This window comes from Pan paniscus, chromosome 8 (assembly GCF_029289425.2).
Source record: "Pan paniscus chromosome 8, NHGRI_mPanPan1-v2.0_pri, whole genome shotgun sequence".
Classification (NCBI taxonomy): Eukaryota; Metazoa; Chordata; class Mammalia; order Primates; family Hominidae; genus Pan; species Pan paniscus.
Window position 1 is genome coordinate 17,375,520 of NC_073257.2, and position 13,993 is coordinate 17,389,512.

General features: G+C 46.2%; 1 protein-coding gene across 1 annotated transcript in view; it reads left to right on the plus strand.

Moving 5' to 3' along the window:
- The first annotated feature begins 1,353 nt into the window (after positions 1-1,353).
- AKR1E2 (aldo-keto reductase family 1 member E2) overlaps positions 1,354-13,993 on the plus strand; it is a 130,009-nt gene continuing 117,369 nt past the window's right edge. The window contains exons 1-5 of the mRNA XM_003827773.5: positions 1,354-1,625; positions 5,976-6,143; positions 8,652-8,768; positions 11,106-11,240; positions 12,888-13,010. Coding sequence (XP_003827821.3) covers positions 1,587-1,625; positions 5,976-6,143; positions 8,652-8,768; positions 11,106-11,240; positions 12,888-13,010 — 582 coding nt within the window. The 5' untranslated portion in view covers positions 1,354-1,586. The remainder of the gene's footprint in view (positions 1,626-5,975; positions 6,144-8,651; positions 8,769-11,105; positions 11,241-12,887; positions 13,011-13,993) is intronic.

The following is a 13,993-nucleotide window of genomic DNA, read 5'->3' on the forward strand; positions in this document are numbered from 1 at the left end:
AGCATGACACACGATTGCAGTGCAGTAGAGCTTCCCCCAGGAATACTGTTCCCAGGCTTGTGCAGGGCTGGTTCCCTCACTCTTTGCCTTTCTGTTTGCAGCATAAATGCCACTTCATTGAGGTGTTGAGGATTCCCTCACTCTGTCCCTTCCGCCTCTCACCACAAGCACCTGCTTTATTTTACTATAGCACCTGCTCTTTTTTTTTTCTCATGCATTTGCTTTTATGCTCTGTCCATTCATTCCTACAGATGGTGAGCTCCTGAGGGCAAGGCCCATGCAGGTCATTTTCAGCACTGCACCCTGGCCTAACTTGCCCCTTGCACAGGTGAGTGCTCCAGGCACAGTTTCTGAATGAATAAATGAGAGTATCGAAGATCCCCCTTCCCACCTGTGAGGAGCTCACATTGTGGAGATGGATGCTCACAGGAGATGCAAGTTGGGTGGGAGGCAGGGGGACACCCAGAGTGACCCTGGGAGTTTCTCTGGCTGCAGCCGCCCCACTGAGCAGAATGGGCAGCGCCTCCCCTGATGGCCAGCACTGAAGACCCAGGCAAGGAACCTAGAAACAAAGCCCTCATCTGGGTGTGGGTGTCCTCAAGGCAGTAGGACTCCCAGGGCTGAGGGGGGCAATGAAGGGGGAGCTGTAAGCTCCAGGAGAGATAAGAGGGGCGTCGGAAGGCTCCCTTGACCCCTCTTTCCCTCCACTGGCCCTGGGGGAGCCCAGTCCACCCCATCCACTTCCAAATGGGGGCCCGAGGCTGCAAGCAAGGACGCTCCCCTCCACATGCAGGGCTCGGCCTCCCCTGCACCACCCAGGACCCCCGCTGTCCTGCAAGCCCCAGCCGCTCTGGGCCAGGACCCAGGGAGTGGAAGGCATTTTCCAAGGGCACAGTGGCTCCCTGACGGGGAACCAAGTCCAGGCACGCTTCTCCCAGACTGGGGGCCTCGGGGCACCTGAGAATGGCCATCCTTGGTACAAGAGAGCAGGGACCCACTCCCGCGCACCCTGTGCCCCAGGGGACGCAGGACTCTGCACCCTGACCCTAGAGCTTGCCCTAGAATGGCCCGGCCATGGCGAGGCCCTGGAACGGTGAAGACTCTCTGCCCATCAACCTAGCACCTCTGCCCTACCCTCAGTCGCATATGCACCCGGTGCGAGGGAGAAGGCAACCAGGAGGTCACGCCTAAGGTGGGGGCGTGAGCGGCAATGCCAGCCAATTGTAAAACCTTCCCTGCTCCTGCGTGGCTCTGCAAGCCAATCGAAAACTCCGTCGTCTATGCCGCCGGCCAATCAGGATGTCCAGAGCGCGGTGCTTCCAGCCATTTGGGACTCCAGCTGGCTCTGCGCCTCCAGCCAATCGGGGTGCCCGTCCTTAATACAACCAGCCAGTCAGTGCCCGGCGCGCGACACCAGCAGTCAGGAAGCCCTGCGTTCATGCTTCCAGCCATTGTCGGAGTGTCAACCGTCACAAGGCACTTCCAGCCAGTCGCAACGGCAGGTCGCCAGCGCCGCAGTAGCTCGCGCGGTGCCTGTCGGTAGTCGCGTGCGGGGCGGCGGGGCGGCGGGGCGGCGGGCGGCGGCCATGGGAGATATCCCAGCCGTGGGCCTCAGCTCCTGGAAGGTGACGCGGTCGCGGGCAGGGAGGCGCGCCTGACCTAGGGGAGCGCGGGACTTGGGGGCGCCCGATGGGACCCAGGCCGGGGCTGGGGAGAAGTGCGGCGGCCTCCCCTCCGCCTGGCCGACGCCCGGGAAAGGCGCTGCTGAGGTGGCCGCCCACCGCCCACACGCAGCCCGGCCCGGCCTTTCCTAAAACGGAGTCGGTGCTGCCCGCCGAGGCGCTCTCTGGGAGAAGCGGGGACCTCGGCAGCCAAGCCTCAGACTCTGGGGCTGCGGCCGCGGCGTTGGGCGGGGCTGCTCTGTGGAGAGGCCGAGCCCTTGAAGTTACTCAGAACTTCAGAGTAACTTCAGAAGTTACTCAGAGCGGGGATGCCGAGGGGAGGCCTTGGCGGCGCTGGACTCGGCCGGAACAGGGAACCTCGAAGCCTCCTTTCCAGCAAAGAGAGAAAGAAAAGTTGGGGCCGGGCGTGGGGTGCGGGCTTGTAATCCCAGCACTTTGGGAGGCCGAGGCAGTAGGATCGCCTGAGCTCAGGAGTTCAAGACCAGCCAGGTCAACATGGCGAAACCCTGTTTCTACGAAAAATGAACAAATCAGCTGGGCTTGGGGGTGCGCGCCTGTGGTCCCAGCTACTCAGGAGGCTGAGGTGGGAGGATCACTGGAGACCAGGAAGTCGATGCTGCAGTGAGCTTTGATGGCGCCACTGCACTCTAGCCTGGGGGACAGAGCCAGACCTTGCTGGAAAAAAAAAAAAAGGAAAATTTGAATTGCTGATTAGGCTTTAAAAGAAACTTTGGGATCTCATGTTGTTCCCTGTTTAGAAGCAACCCGCCCTGATGCCTGAGACATATAATCGCTCTGTGCATTTATGGGGTGCAGCGTAATGTTTTGAGCCGTGTATACAATTGCAATGTGGTTAAATCAAGCTAATTAACATATCTATCACCTCTCTCAGTTATTATTGTTTGTGGTAAGATGTTTGAAATGTCTTGTTATTTTGAAATACACATGTGTAGTAAATTATTGTTGACTGTTGGCATCCTAGTGCGCAGTAAGTCTTAAAAGCTGTGTCTCCTGTGTGTTTGAAACTTTGTACCCTTTGATCAGCAACTCCCCATTCCCTCCTTCCTCACCTCCCCCAGCCCCCAGCGTCTTATAACCACCATTCTATTCCACGACCTTTCTCTACTTTGAACTTCACAATTCCTGCCAGTGATTTGAGACAGCACTGACTAAAAAGCGTTTAAAATTTGATCTTTAAAAAAAAAAAGCTAAACTTAGTTGTTGATAAAAGCTATAAGAAGTCATATAGGAAGTTAGTTACTGAAGGAGTCAGAATGTTCAAGGCCTGCTCATGAAAATATTATTTAAATTATTTTTCTTACCTGCTTACCAACTCTTAGAGGCCAGGAGTGTCGTTTTGTTCATATTGGTTCTCAGCATCTAGTAAAGGACGTGCATCTGTCAGCCCTTCATTCAGTAAGCACTCGATGGATTAAACTGTTGAGTCTCTTGCTTCCCTTTATTTCTGCAACAATTTGGTGCAGGAGTCCAGACTTTCGTGCACACAGGATAAGGAAAAATTAGTGAAAACTGTGCTTAACAGGTCAAAATATTCTATTTATTTTTCTTGGACTGCAGGTGCATCAAATTGGATTAGTCATAATCACTCATCACTGGTCTATGCAAAGGCTTATTTTTACTTGTCTATTTTTAATAGTGAATGAACATCACAGACCTATCCGTTATCTGTTGCCCCAGAAATGCTGCATCAATGGCCAAACACCAGACCTCAGTGGTGTACAGCAGCAAGTGTATTCCTCCCACACGGGAGGTCAGGAGAGCAGCTCTGTGGACCTTGGCTGGGCTCAGCTGGGATGGTTGGGGCTACTCCACTTGGCTCCACACATCTCCTGTCCTCGTGCGGTTAGTTAGGGAGTGTTCTCAAGATGATGGCTGAAGCACAAGAGAGCAAGGGGAGCGGTGAGATGTCTGGAGACCTCAGCCTGGGCTCTTCATTATTAGGGGCCACTTGATCCATCTGTGTGCCTGATCGGTGCTGTCTTAATTACTACAGTTCCTTGATAAGCGCCCATACCTAGTAGGGCAGGTCACCTCTCCCTGCTGTTGTAGATTTACAGTGTACAATTTGATGAGTTTTGACAGATGCATGTACCTGGGTCCTGGCTTTTTATTTTGGCACCTTACTCTCCACTGTAAGTTTTAGAACTAGCTTAGAAGGTTCCATGAGAAACTTTATTGGGGTTTTGATTGGAACTACATTAAATCTGTAGACCAGCTTGGAGATAATTGACATCTTTGTAATGTTAAATCTTAACTTTTCTACAAGCATGGTATTCTTCTCTGTTAATAAATTGTCCTGAATATGGTTCATTTCTAACATCTTTTCATATAGTTGTATAGTTTTTCCTGAAGAGAATATATGTCTTTTGTTGGAATTATTATTGGGTTCTTGATAGTGTGTTATACTACTGGAAATTATATTTCTCTGAAATTACATTTTCTACTTGTTTCACCTGCTATATTCATTACACTTCCAGCCACTTTACTAAACTGTACTATTATTTCTGTTAATTTGTGTTACATTTGTTTGGATTTTCTACACAAATGATCATATCATCAGCAAATAATGGTAGTTTACTTTCCTTTTTTTCCAGTCTTTAAGCTTAAAATTGCTTCTTCTTAGTTGTTTAGGTGCTTAGTTGTTTAGGTGCTTAGTTGTTTAGGTGGAAAGCACCTCCAGCACAGTGGCCATTCTTGTTTTGTACCTTATTTTAAAGGATGTAAGATGGATATTTTTTAATATTGATACTCTTTATCAGATTAATTCTTTTCCCCAACTTACTGGGAGTTTAGATTTTGAATCTAAACTGGTATTGAATCTTAACAAATATTGATTGAGTTGACTTTTGTTTTTGTACTTTAATCTGTTAATATTGATGAATTACAGATTTTCTAATATCAAACCATCCTTAGATATCTGAGATACACTCAACATGGGTGTGGTATATTATCTTTTCATAAATATTGTTCCATCCAATTTGCTTTTATTTTACTTATGAATTTTGCAACGGTATTCATGAATAAGATGAATGTGTGACTTTTAATATTTTTGTCTGATTTTGATTCAGGGTTATGCTAGTTTTGTAGAATGAGTTGAGATAAGTCCGTCTTTTTCTGTTGTTTGAAAGTCTGTGTTAAACTGAGATGATTTTTTTTCTTGAAAATTTTATGAAGCTGGTGGTTTTCTCTTTTTTTTTGAATTCCTTGCATTCTTTAATAATTATGTAACTATTCAAGCTTTATTCTTGGGTTAAATTTTTCTAGGAATTTTCCCATTTTATCTCATTTTTCCAAATTATTGATATATAGTTATTGGTAATATTTTCTTTTAAGTCCATTTTATCTGCATGTTTTACTGTCCATTCGTGTCAGTTTTTTAAAAAGTTGGCCTCTTCATCAACCTAGCCAGAAGTCTGTTTATTTTACTGAAGTTTTTCAAAGAACTGACTTCTGGTTTTGTTGATCTTCTCTGTTACATCTTTGTTTTCTATTTTATTGATGTTATTCTTAATCATATTTTTATCTTTCCATCCAATTTCTTGGGTTCTTTTTCTAACTTAAGATGGATACTTGGTTCATTAGCTTTCAACCACTCTGAATCTGTTGCCTATAAAATGAAGATAATTATGCTGCTCTAACTCCTAGGGTTACCGTGAAGCTCCAGTGAGAAAGTGGTTTGTGAACTATAAAGCCCTTGTCAGTCTTCAGTTTAATGAGACTGCAAACCCGCCCACCCCTATAGTCTTCCCTAGTTCTAGTCCCTTCCCTTGCCTGAGCTTCATTTAGAGTGACTGTTCTCTTTTCTGAACTACCTTATTGCTTGTAGCATTATACATTCATTTAGGTTTTGTTATATACTTCTTTTTGTATGGATACCTTCGTGTGAGTCTACACCTCAGCCTTTATTATTGGACGCTGTGGTATCTGAGTGTACAGGATAAATCTTAAGCCTCTTTGCATCTCAGTTATTATTCATTCTATACTTTTTTATTGCTTTGATCATTCAGGAAGTATACCATCTAGCTCAGTTTTCTGCAGACACTAAAAATAACCTATAGTTTTTTTTCCCAAAATATGTAAAGGAGTTGGAACTTAGATTATTCATAAATTCCTTCATAACTGATATTGCCTGTTTTTAGACTGATTATACTAGTACCAAATTAGTGACTTAATTTTTTATGTATTATGTTGTCCACATGCTTGGGTGAAAGGGGAGATTTGTGTTGGATTCCTCTGACTGTGAGAAGACACTTTGTTTTGTTGGTTTTGCAGGCTTCTCCAGGGAAAGTGACCGAGGCAGTGAAAGAGGCCATTGACGCAGGGTACCGGCACTTCGACTGTGCTTACTTTTACCACAATGAGAGGGAGGTTGGAGCAGGGATCCGTTGCAAGATCAAGGAAGGCGCTGTAAGACGGGAGGATCTGTTCATTGCCACTAAGGTAGGGCTTCTCTATGCAAGGCTGGCAGAGCTTGGGTAATGCTACATCTCTGGAGGGCTTTCTACTTTCTTTATGGGAGTTGATGACTTTGTTTCATACTCAAATCGGAATAAACAAGAATATTCACAGCTTCATGAGCATGCTGAATTATATTGTGTGCAGGTTTGTTTCATATTATTTACTTGGTCATTCAGGTAGGAGTACACAGATATCCCCCAATTAACAATACATTATCAAAATTCAGTTAGTGATGGGCACTTTGACTACAGTGGTGAATAGGACAAAGTCCTAGCCCTCATGAAGTCTGTTTACACAGCGATTCCTAAATTCAGAATCACTGGGGTGATTGTTAAATGCAGATTCCAAATTCTACCCCACATCTGTTGAAGGAGAAACTCTGGGTGTGGAGGAAGCAGCTTGAGCACAGGCATAAGGCAGGAAGCAGCACGGCAGGTGCAGGGGTTTGTAGGAAGCTTGGTGTATTAGTCCGTTCTCATGCTGCTGTACGAACATACCTGAGACTGGGTAGTTTATAAAGAAAAAGAGGTTTAATTGACTCACAGTTTCACATAGCTGGGGAGGCCTCACAATCATGGCAAAAGGCGAAGGAGGAACAAAGGCACGTCTTACATGGTAGCAGACAAGAGAATGTGTACAGGGGAACTGCCCTTTATAAAACCATCAGTTCTCATGAGACTTATTCACTATCACCAGAACAGCATAGGAAAAACCTGCCCCCATGATTCAGTTACCTCCCACTGGGTCCCTCCCATGACACGTAGGGATTATGGGAGCTACAATTCAAGATGAGATTTGGCTGTGGACACAACCAAACCAAATCACTTGGTCTCTCTGGACCACACAATGTCAGGTTGCAGGAGTAATGAGAAGTGAGGCTGAGTGGTGGATGGGCTAAGCCATGGAAGTTCAGCTGTGCCCTGTCAGGAGCTGTGCTTTTACCTAGAGACAGAGGAGCCCTGTTTCGTTTTTAAATAGGGCAGCTTGTATCATATGTGAGTGCAACTTGTGTTGTGTATAGGATATTTTAGTAGGTGAAAGAAGCTTGCATTTGAGGCAGAGGCAGGAGGCCAGGTAGGAGACATTAACAGCAGTGCAGGTGGAAGATGATGAAGGCCTGCACTGGCACAGTGGGTGAGGGAGGGAGAAGAAGAAATGGATGTGGAGGGTATTGGGAGTCAGGACCTGTGGAAGATGCAGAGTGGACTACGATAGTGGAGAATTCAAGAATTCCTTTGCTTTTGATTTGGAAGCAGAATGTTAAGACCATGAGATCAGGAGTCATGGGTTCATGGTCTAGCTGCCATTCAGGAGCTGTGAGTATTAGGGATTAGATGGCTCAGGTTCACAGCTTCATTATTTGTAAAATGAGACTTCGGATTTGAGAATTTCCTGAGTAACTTCCCAGCTAAAGTTTCATACCTCAAGATTCAATGTTGTTTCTATAGTTGAATTGCCTTCTGTTTTACTTTATGGAAGTTAATGTTCTTCAGGCACCATTGCTATCTGCACTAGAGCAGAGGGTGGTAAGGGAGCAGCCTTGGTGTGTGCTTGGCCAAGCGGGGAGAATGTCTTCTGAATAGTCCAGGTAGGGATGTGAGCAACTGGAGATTTCTGAGGCTCACCCTGCAATTTGGAGCAAGTTGCTTCTGTGTGGATCGTAGTCAACAGTGGAAATATGTTCATTATTTTGGAAATTTGGAAAAGTCATAGAAATGTAATTAGAAATAAATAAATCACACATATACGCACCACATGGAGACAACTGTGATTAACAATGGAATGCATTTACTTCCAGCATTCATTTTTTTATTTTTGTGAAGATACTGTGCTCGTTTGTTTTCATTTATTTGATTCCCCTTTCTTTTACTTTCTTTTACTTTACTTTCTTTTACTTTACTTTCATGTTTTTCCCTTGCTGTGATGGAGCCTTCAGGTTAGCTTATGTCACAGTCAATAAAAATATAATGAGGAGAAAAACACAAGTTTTTCTACATAATGAGAGTGTGGAAGGAAATAGCTAAAAGAAGTAAGGCAGTGTGAGCTAACTCACCTATAGGCTAACCTACATGGTTACAGTGCCTTAGGAACAGAGAACCCTTAATACGGAGTCTGTGTAAGTGAGAAACACAAGATAGAGATTCTTCTGATTTTTCATCATATCTTTTCTGCCTGCAGGAATTTCATTTTCGTTTTTGTTTTTGGTCCCAATGAATCCAAATAACCATCAAATATCTCTTGGATTCCTGAGCTTCCCTTGAGGAGGAGTCAGGCAGAAGGATCCCAGCTTTGGAGCCTCTCCCTGCAGGTGTCCTGGAACTCTTCTGAGGATAATGTCCCTGTCCTCCCATCAGAACTTGCCGTGTTGTATTTGTGGTCATCTCATCTTGGCTATTTTGGGTTCAAGACAGTAGCTTTGTGGGGCTACAGAATGGGTGCCATGCTGGCTCTGGGTGGGCACGTGTGACGCTGGTCCCCTCTCCTTTGTAGCTGTGGTGCACCTGCCATAAGAAGTCCTTGGTGGAAACAGCATGCAGAAGGAGTCTCAAGGCCTTGAAGCTGAACTATTTGGACCTCTACCTCATACACTGGCCCATGGGTTTCAAGGTACCGTTCAGTAGGTAGTTCATTCTGCAGTTTGCAGGACCTTCCTCCCCGTGCTCACACCCTGTCTTGCGGTGGGGAGAGCATGGACCAGCATTCAGGGCAGGAGTTCCCAGGCTGCATCTGCCACATGCTAGCTGCGGCATTTGGGCAGTCCTCTTGATATCTCTGGGCCTCAGTTAAGGAGAGGCTTGGCTTGACCTCTGAGGCCCCCACAGGTCTGTCTTTCAAGCCAGTCACTTTTTTTCCAAGCCAAGAGAGCAGTAGGTTTTTTTCCCTTAGGTTTTTAGGTGAAAGCAGTGATCAGATGAGGAAATACTGCTGCTCAGAGAAAGTTCCCAGTGAATTCCTAGGCCTTGTCTCTTCTTGCAGGTTCTGTTCTCTTTGGGGAGTAAATGCTGTTTTGCAATATGGGAGATATTTGCTTGTTCACCTGCAGCAGGGTCCAGTGGGTTGTGCTGGTAGTTGACTTTTCCACTTGGTTTTATTCTCTTAATTGCTTCACAGTGTGTCTGGAGCATGCATCTGAGCCATGGCTCTGTCACTAAGCTACCCCAGTCTGGCCGTGCAACTTCCCTACTCTAGGCAACCTGCTTCTGCCTCACACGGGTCCTGGCCAGGATGTCCCTGCATATTTGCCCTGGGCGGTGATGACAGCCTGCCTGGGCAAGGGCCTGGTCACACAGTTGACACCTGTGAATTGTCCTGGGCCGTGATGACAGCCTGCCTGGGCAAGGGCCTGGTCACACAGTTGACACCTGTGAATTGCCCTGGGCTGTGATGACAGCCTGCCTGGGCAAGGGCCTGATCACACAGTTGACACCTGTGAAATACAGAAGCCCTTGCAGGGATGTTCTTCCTACAATGGAATGGGTGACTGCTGCTCAGCAGTCTTCTACATACCAACCTGTGAGAAGGTCCCTTTATGTGTGCCACACTGTTGGTTACTGTTTTAGAGTAAAATAACAAAAAACACTTCATTCCTAGCACAGCTTTACTTAACTAAGGCTTTGTATCTAGTTTCCATAAACGATGTGGGCAGCTGTCCGTTAGTCACACTGACTAAGAGGGGAAGATACCCAGAGGGCAAAACCAGAGTGATGTCTGTGCCTTGAAATTCATTGCATGCAGAAAATCATAATTAAAACAATGGCTACAGCTATATTAAAATCATTGCCAGCCAGCATTGTTGTAATTATGTACCCAGAACTATGTTAGGTACTTTACACATATTAACTCATTTAATTCTCATGACAGTTCTACAAAGTTGACACTATTAACATCCCTCTTGGAGAGATGATGAAACTAAGATACAGAAAGTTTAAGGTTTAAGTTAGATTATTGGAGCCCAGAAGCATATGCTCAGGTCAGACATTTGTTACACTTTCCTTGCCCTCATCCTTTAGCAGATTCCTGTCTTTGGATTTCTGGGTCGTAGAAAAGGAAAAGGTCTCAGATCATCCAACAAATTACAGAAGAGAATAATGCAGCATCGTCAGCATGTCTTCTGGCCAGTAGGAACTGCTAGGCCTTGTGTGATGCTGGACAATTAGATCAGGGTCCGAGTATGAGTCCCGGGCTGCAATTTTGTGGAGGCTTGGATAAATGGCAACATGGGATGTGGCTTTAAAGTGAGACTGTTAGTTACTTCAGCTCATCATGGAAAATGCCTCTTTCATGTGTATCAGGCTGGAACATGTGACATTCTTCCACTGTTGTTTAGGAGTGTGATTAGGTGTCATTAAATAAACATGCCTATGCCATTCACCCTTAACATGCTACGTGGGAGTGCATGAGGGAGGTAGCTGGATTGCACGTCAGTGCTTCTCTGAAGGATGACTTTAGGTTCTTGCCCTTTCAAGATGTTTCTCTCTGCCCTCTACCTCCTGTGTACCTTTGTATTCTCACTTCCTTACCTGTCATCATGATGGGGATTCTAAGAAAGAAGACAAGACCCTAACAGTGGAGTTAGGAGAGGGTTGATTGGGCTCTATAAGACATGAAGAAAATGCACTCCTCACCCATTCTTTACCCAAAATTAGTAAACTATTTTCTCCAGGCAATGGGAGAGGACAACCTTGCATCAGTAAGGATACAGGGTCTTCCTTTCCCATCTTGTGAGAGATGAACAGTGAACATCAGGCTGGCAGAGGCTTTGCCAGCCATCCAGTCCACCAGCCATTCATCTTTTCTTAGAAAGGTGAAGACTGGGCCTGGTCACATGGCCAGGCTGGGGTTGCTTAGTGACAGGGCTGTGGCTTGGATGCAGGTCTCCTGACACATGGTTTTTTTTTTTTTTTTTTTTTTTTTTTCACACATCTCAACTCTCCTTCTTCGCAGCCTCCTCATCCAGAATGGATCATGAGCTGCAGTGAACTTTCCTTCTGCCTCTCACATCCTCGAGTGCAGGACTTGCCTCTGGACGAGAGCAACATGGTCATTCCCAGTGACACGGACTTCCTGGACACGTGGGAGGTGAGCTGAGCCACACCACCAGGCAGCCTCATCCTGTGTGGGTCTCCACCCAGGATGCAGTGAGCCCTGAGCTGCTTGTGTTCAAAGACATCAAGGTTGTCTACCTGAGATGTGGGGTTTGTGGAGCAAACAAGGAATCAATACCCGAAGAACTCAGAGACCTCAGTGACTTTCTTGTTACCTTTGGTTTGGTATGGTGCAGCTCTCTTGATACATTTGAGGGGTAGCTCGTTATAGACCTCACTTTTTTTCTCAAATATTTATTTATTTTTTGATTAAAAACCATATTTATTTCAGAAAATACAGGAGAGTTCTTCCGTATTAAACTAACATTAAAAATTTTATTTTCCTGGCACCCAGCAGTAACCACTGTTAATGTTTTATAGTTCCTTTTTCTCTCAAGCATTTCAGAGTGATAAAGTTGGCAGCATGGAAGCTCAGGCTGGGGAGGTGAGACCAGTGTCGGGGAAGGTTACCAAGTGTCAGCCCATTTCCAGGGTTCAGACCAAAAACAGCCCTTTACTGCAGGGGCTTGCAGTAAAGACTTGAGCAGGAAATTAAGGGGGTGGTGGATTTGAGAGGTTCCTGGAAGTCGACCCACAGGCTGGGGTGGGTCTCAGGCTTGGGCTCCAGCATGGCTGACCGAGCACGTGTGGTCTTACGGTCTTGCTAACCATCATGTGGGATGGGACATCACATTTGAGGCCCAAGAAGAAAGTAAGCTTAAGCTTAAGCTTGCTGAGGTTAGGACAGAGCTTGCTGGGTGAAGCTCTCCAGGGAGGAGGCCAGAGGGAACCCTCGGACAGGCAGGAGTCCCAGGCTAGGCTCCCTCCATCAACAGAAGACAAAGACTGACCTAAGGTATCTGAGATGTCAGGACCAGGGCCCATGGGCTTCAACTCTTTCTGTCACAATGTTTTATGTCCTAAAAGATTTGGGTTAAACTCTAGGGTGCTCATGTAGCACCAGCGAGGTTCCGGTGATTGTTGCAGAGTTGAGGCAGTAACTAACTGCTGCATGTTGGCCCATTGGTCACTCAGGACTTGCTGCTGACTACGGACCCTGGCACGAAGCCAGGCTCTTCCTGAAGCTCGGGCAGCCTGGCTTGCTGGTCAGTGACCAGCTCAGAGCTTTAGGTTGCTCTGCCCTAAAGTGTCTTAAAATAGTAAGTGGAGAAGGTGGGATAGGAGAATGATGATGTATCCGTGTGCTTAAGAAGGTCAGTGTCTCAGTGGAAAGAAAGGTGGACAAATAAAATCCGCAGCAGACATGCTTGCCAGACATCAGGAGGAATAGGAACAAGAAGAGCTCACATGTGTCAAGTGCTGGACGCCAGCCTTAGCTGACACTTTCTGTGATTCCACATAACCCCTAAACATCCCCGTGGCACAGGCCGTGTAGACCTGTCCTGAAGCTGAGAAAATTGGGGCCAAGTGAGGCCATGCAACTTGCCCAGCATCCCCTAGCCAGAAAAGATGGGACTGAAATCAGACCTTGAGTGCAGAAATGCTTTTGAAGCTTCAAGTAAAATATTGTAAAAATATTGGGTCCAACCAGTTTTAGAATACCATACAGAACTGCTGAGGGACGTAGATTGTCAGTGCAGTAGACAGAAGCTTCACACCCAGCGGAGTCGTTCTCTTATAGGCCATGGAGGACCTGGTGATCACCGGGCTGGTGAAGAACATCGGGGTGTCAAACTTCAACCATGAACAGCTTGAGAGGCTTTTGAATAAGCCTGGGTTGAGGTTCAAGCCACTAACCAACCAGGTAAGCCGATGGAAGCATCAGAGAGTTTAACCTGTGTGGCTGGTCCCCCAGCTGCCACCTCCACAGGGCTCTTCTGGAAATGGAAGAATGGGTGAAGCACAAAACAGGCCTGTTCTCCTCTGGCAGCACTCAGAATGGTGACTAAAGGCAGCAGCTAGGCAAGTGGCTTTCTTGAAGGTGCGTCTGGGTAGATGGTACTGCTGGCAGGCAGGGCATGAGCTGGCGCTTGGCCCTCCATGTGCAGTGCAGGCAGGTCACCAGGTGTACTCAGAAGCAGTCAGGGTCCTGGCAGGTGCCTCACCCTTATCCAGGAACATGGGCCTCCCCTCTACCTCTTCCCAGCCTGCAGACTGCAGCAAGAAAGAGTGGATGACCAGATGGCTTCACGCCAGGCTCACAGGCTGCTGAAGCTGATGCAGGCACTTCGTTTTTTTAATGCAGAGAAAAGACTTGTGGGGAAATAACTATTGTATTTTCTAGACTAGCTTTGTATGTTCAAAGATCATTTATACAGTACTTAAGCTTTTTATTGAAGAGTAGAAGTGCACATGTGAAAATGGAACTGTATAAATTCTCATAAACTGAGCATAGCTCTGGGACCAGCATCCAGCTCAGTAAACAGCACGTCCAGTGCCCCTGTAACCCCTGCCGAGCACAGCATCATTCCCATTCCCAGCAGCTGGGATTCACGTCTGAACTTTACACAGGTAAAATAAAATAATAATGCAACATAAACCCCTCTGTGCTCGCCTCTTTCACACAGCACTGTGTTTCTGTACGTGTGATTGTAGATAGTGCTCTCTTATTTCTTGTGGTATTCTCTTTTGTGAATTAACCAAAACTGAGTTATCCATTCTGCTGTTAATGGGCACTTAGACAGTTTCCAGTTTGGGACTATTAAGAATAGAGCATCACGTTCTATTTTTTTGAATAAATATGCTTTTTAAAAAAGTTCTTTATGGAGTAGATGCAGAAAAGTGTGT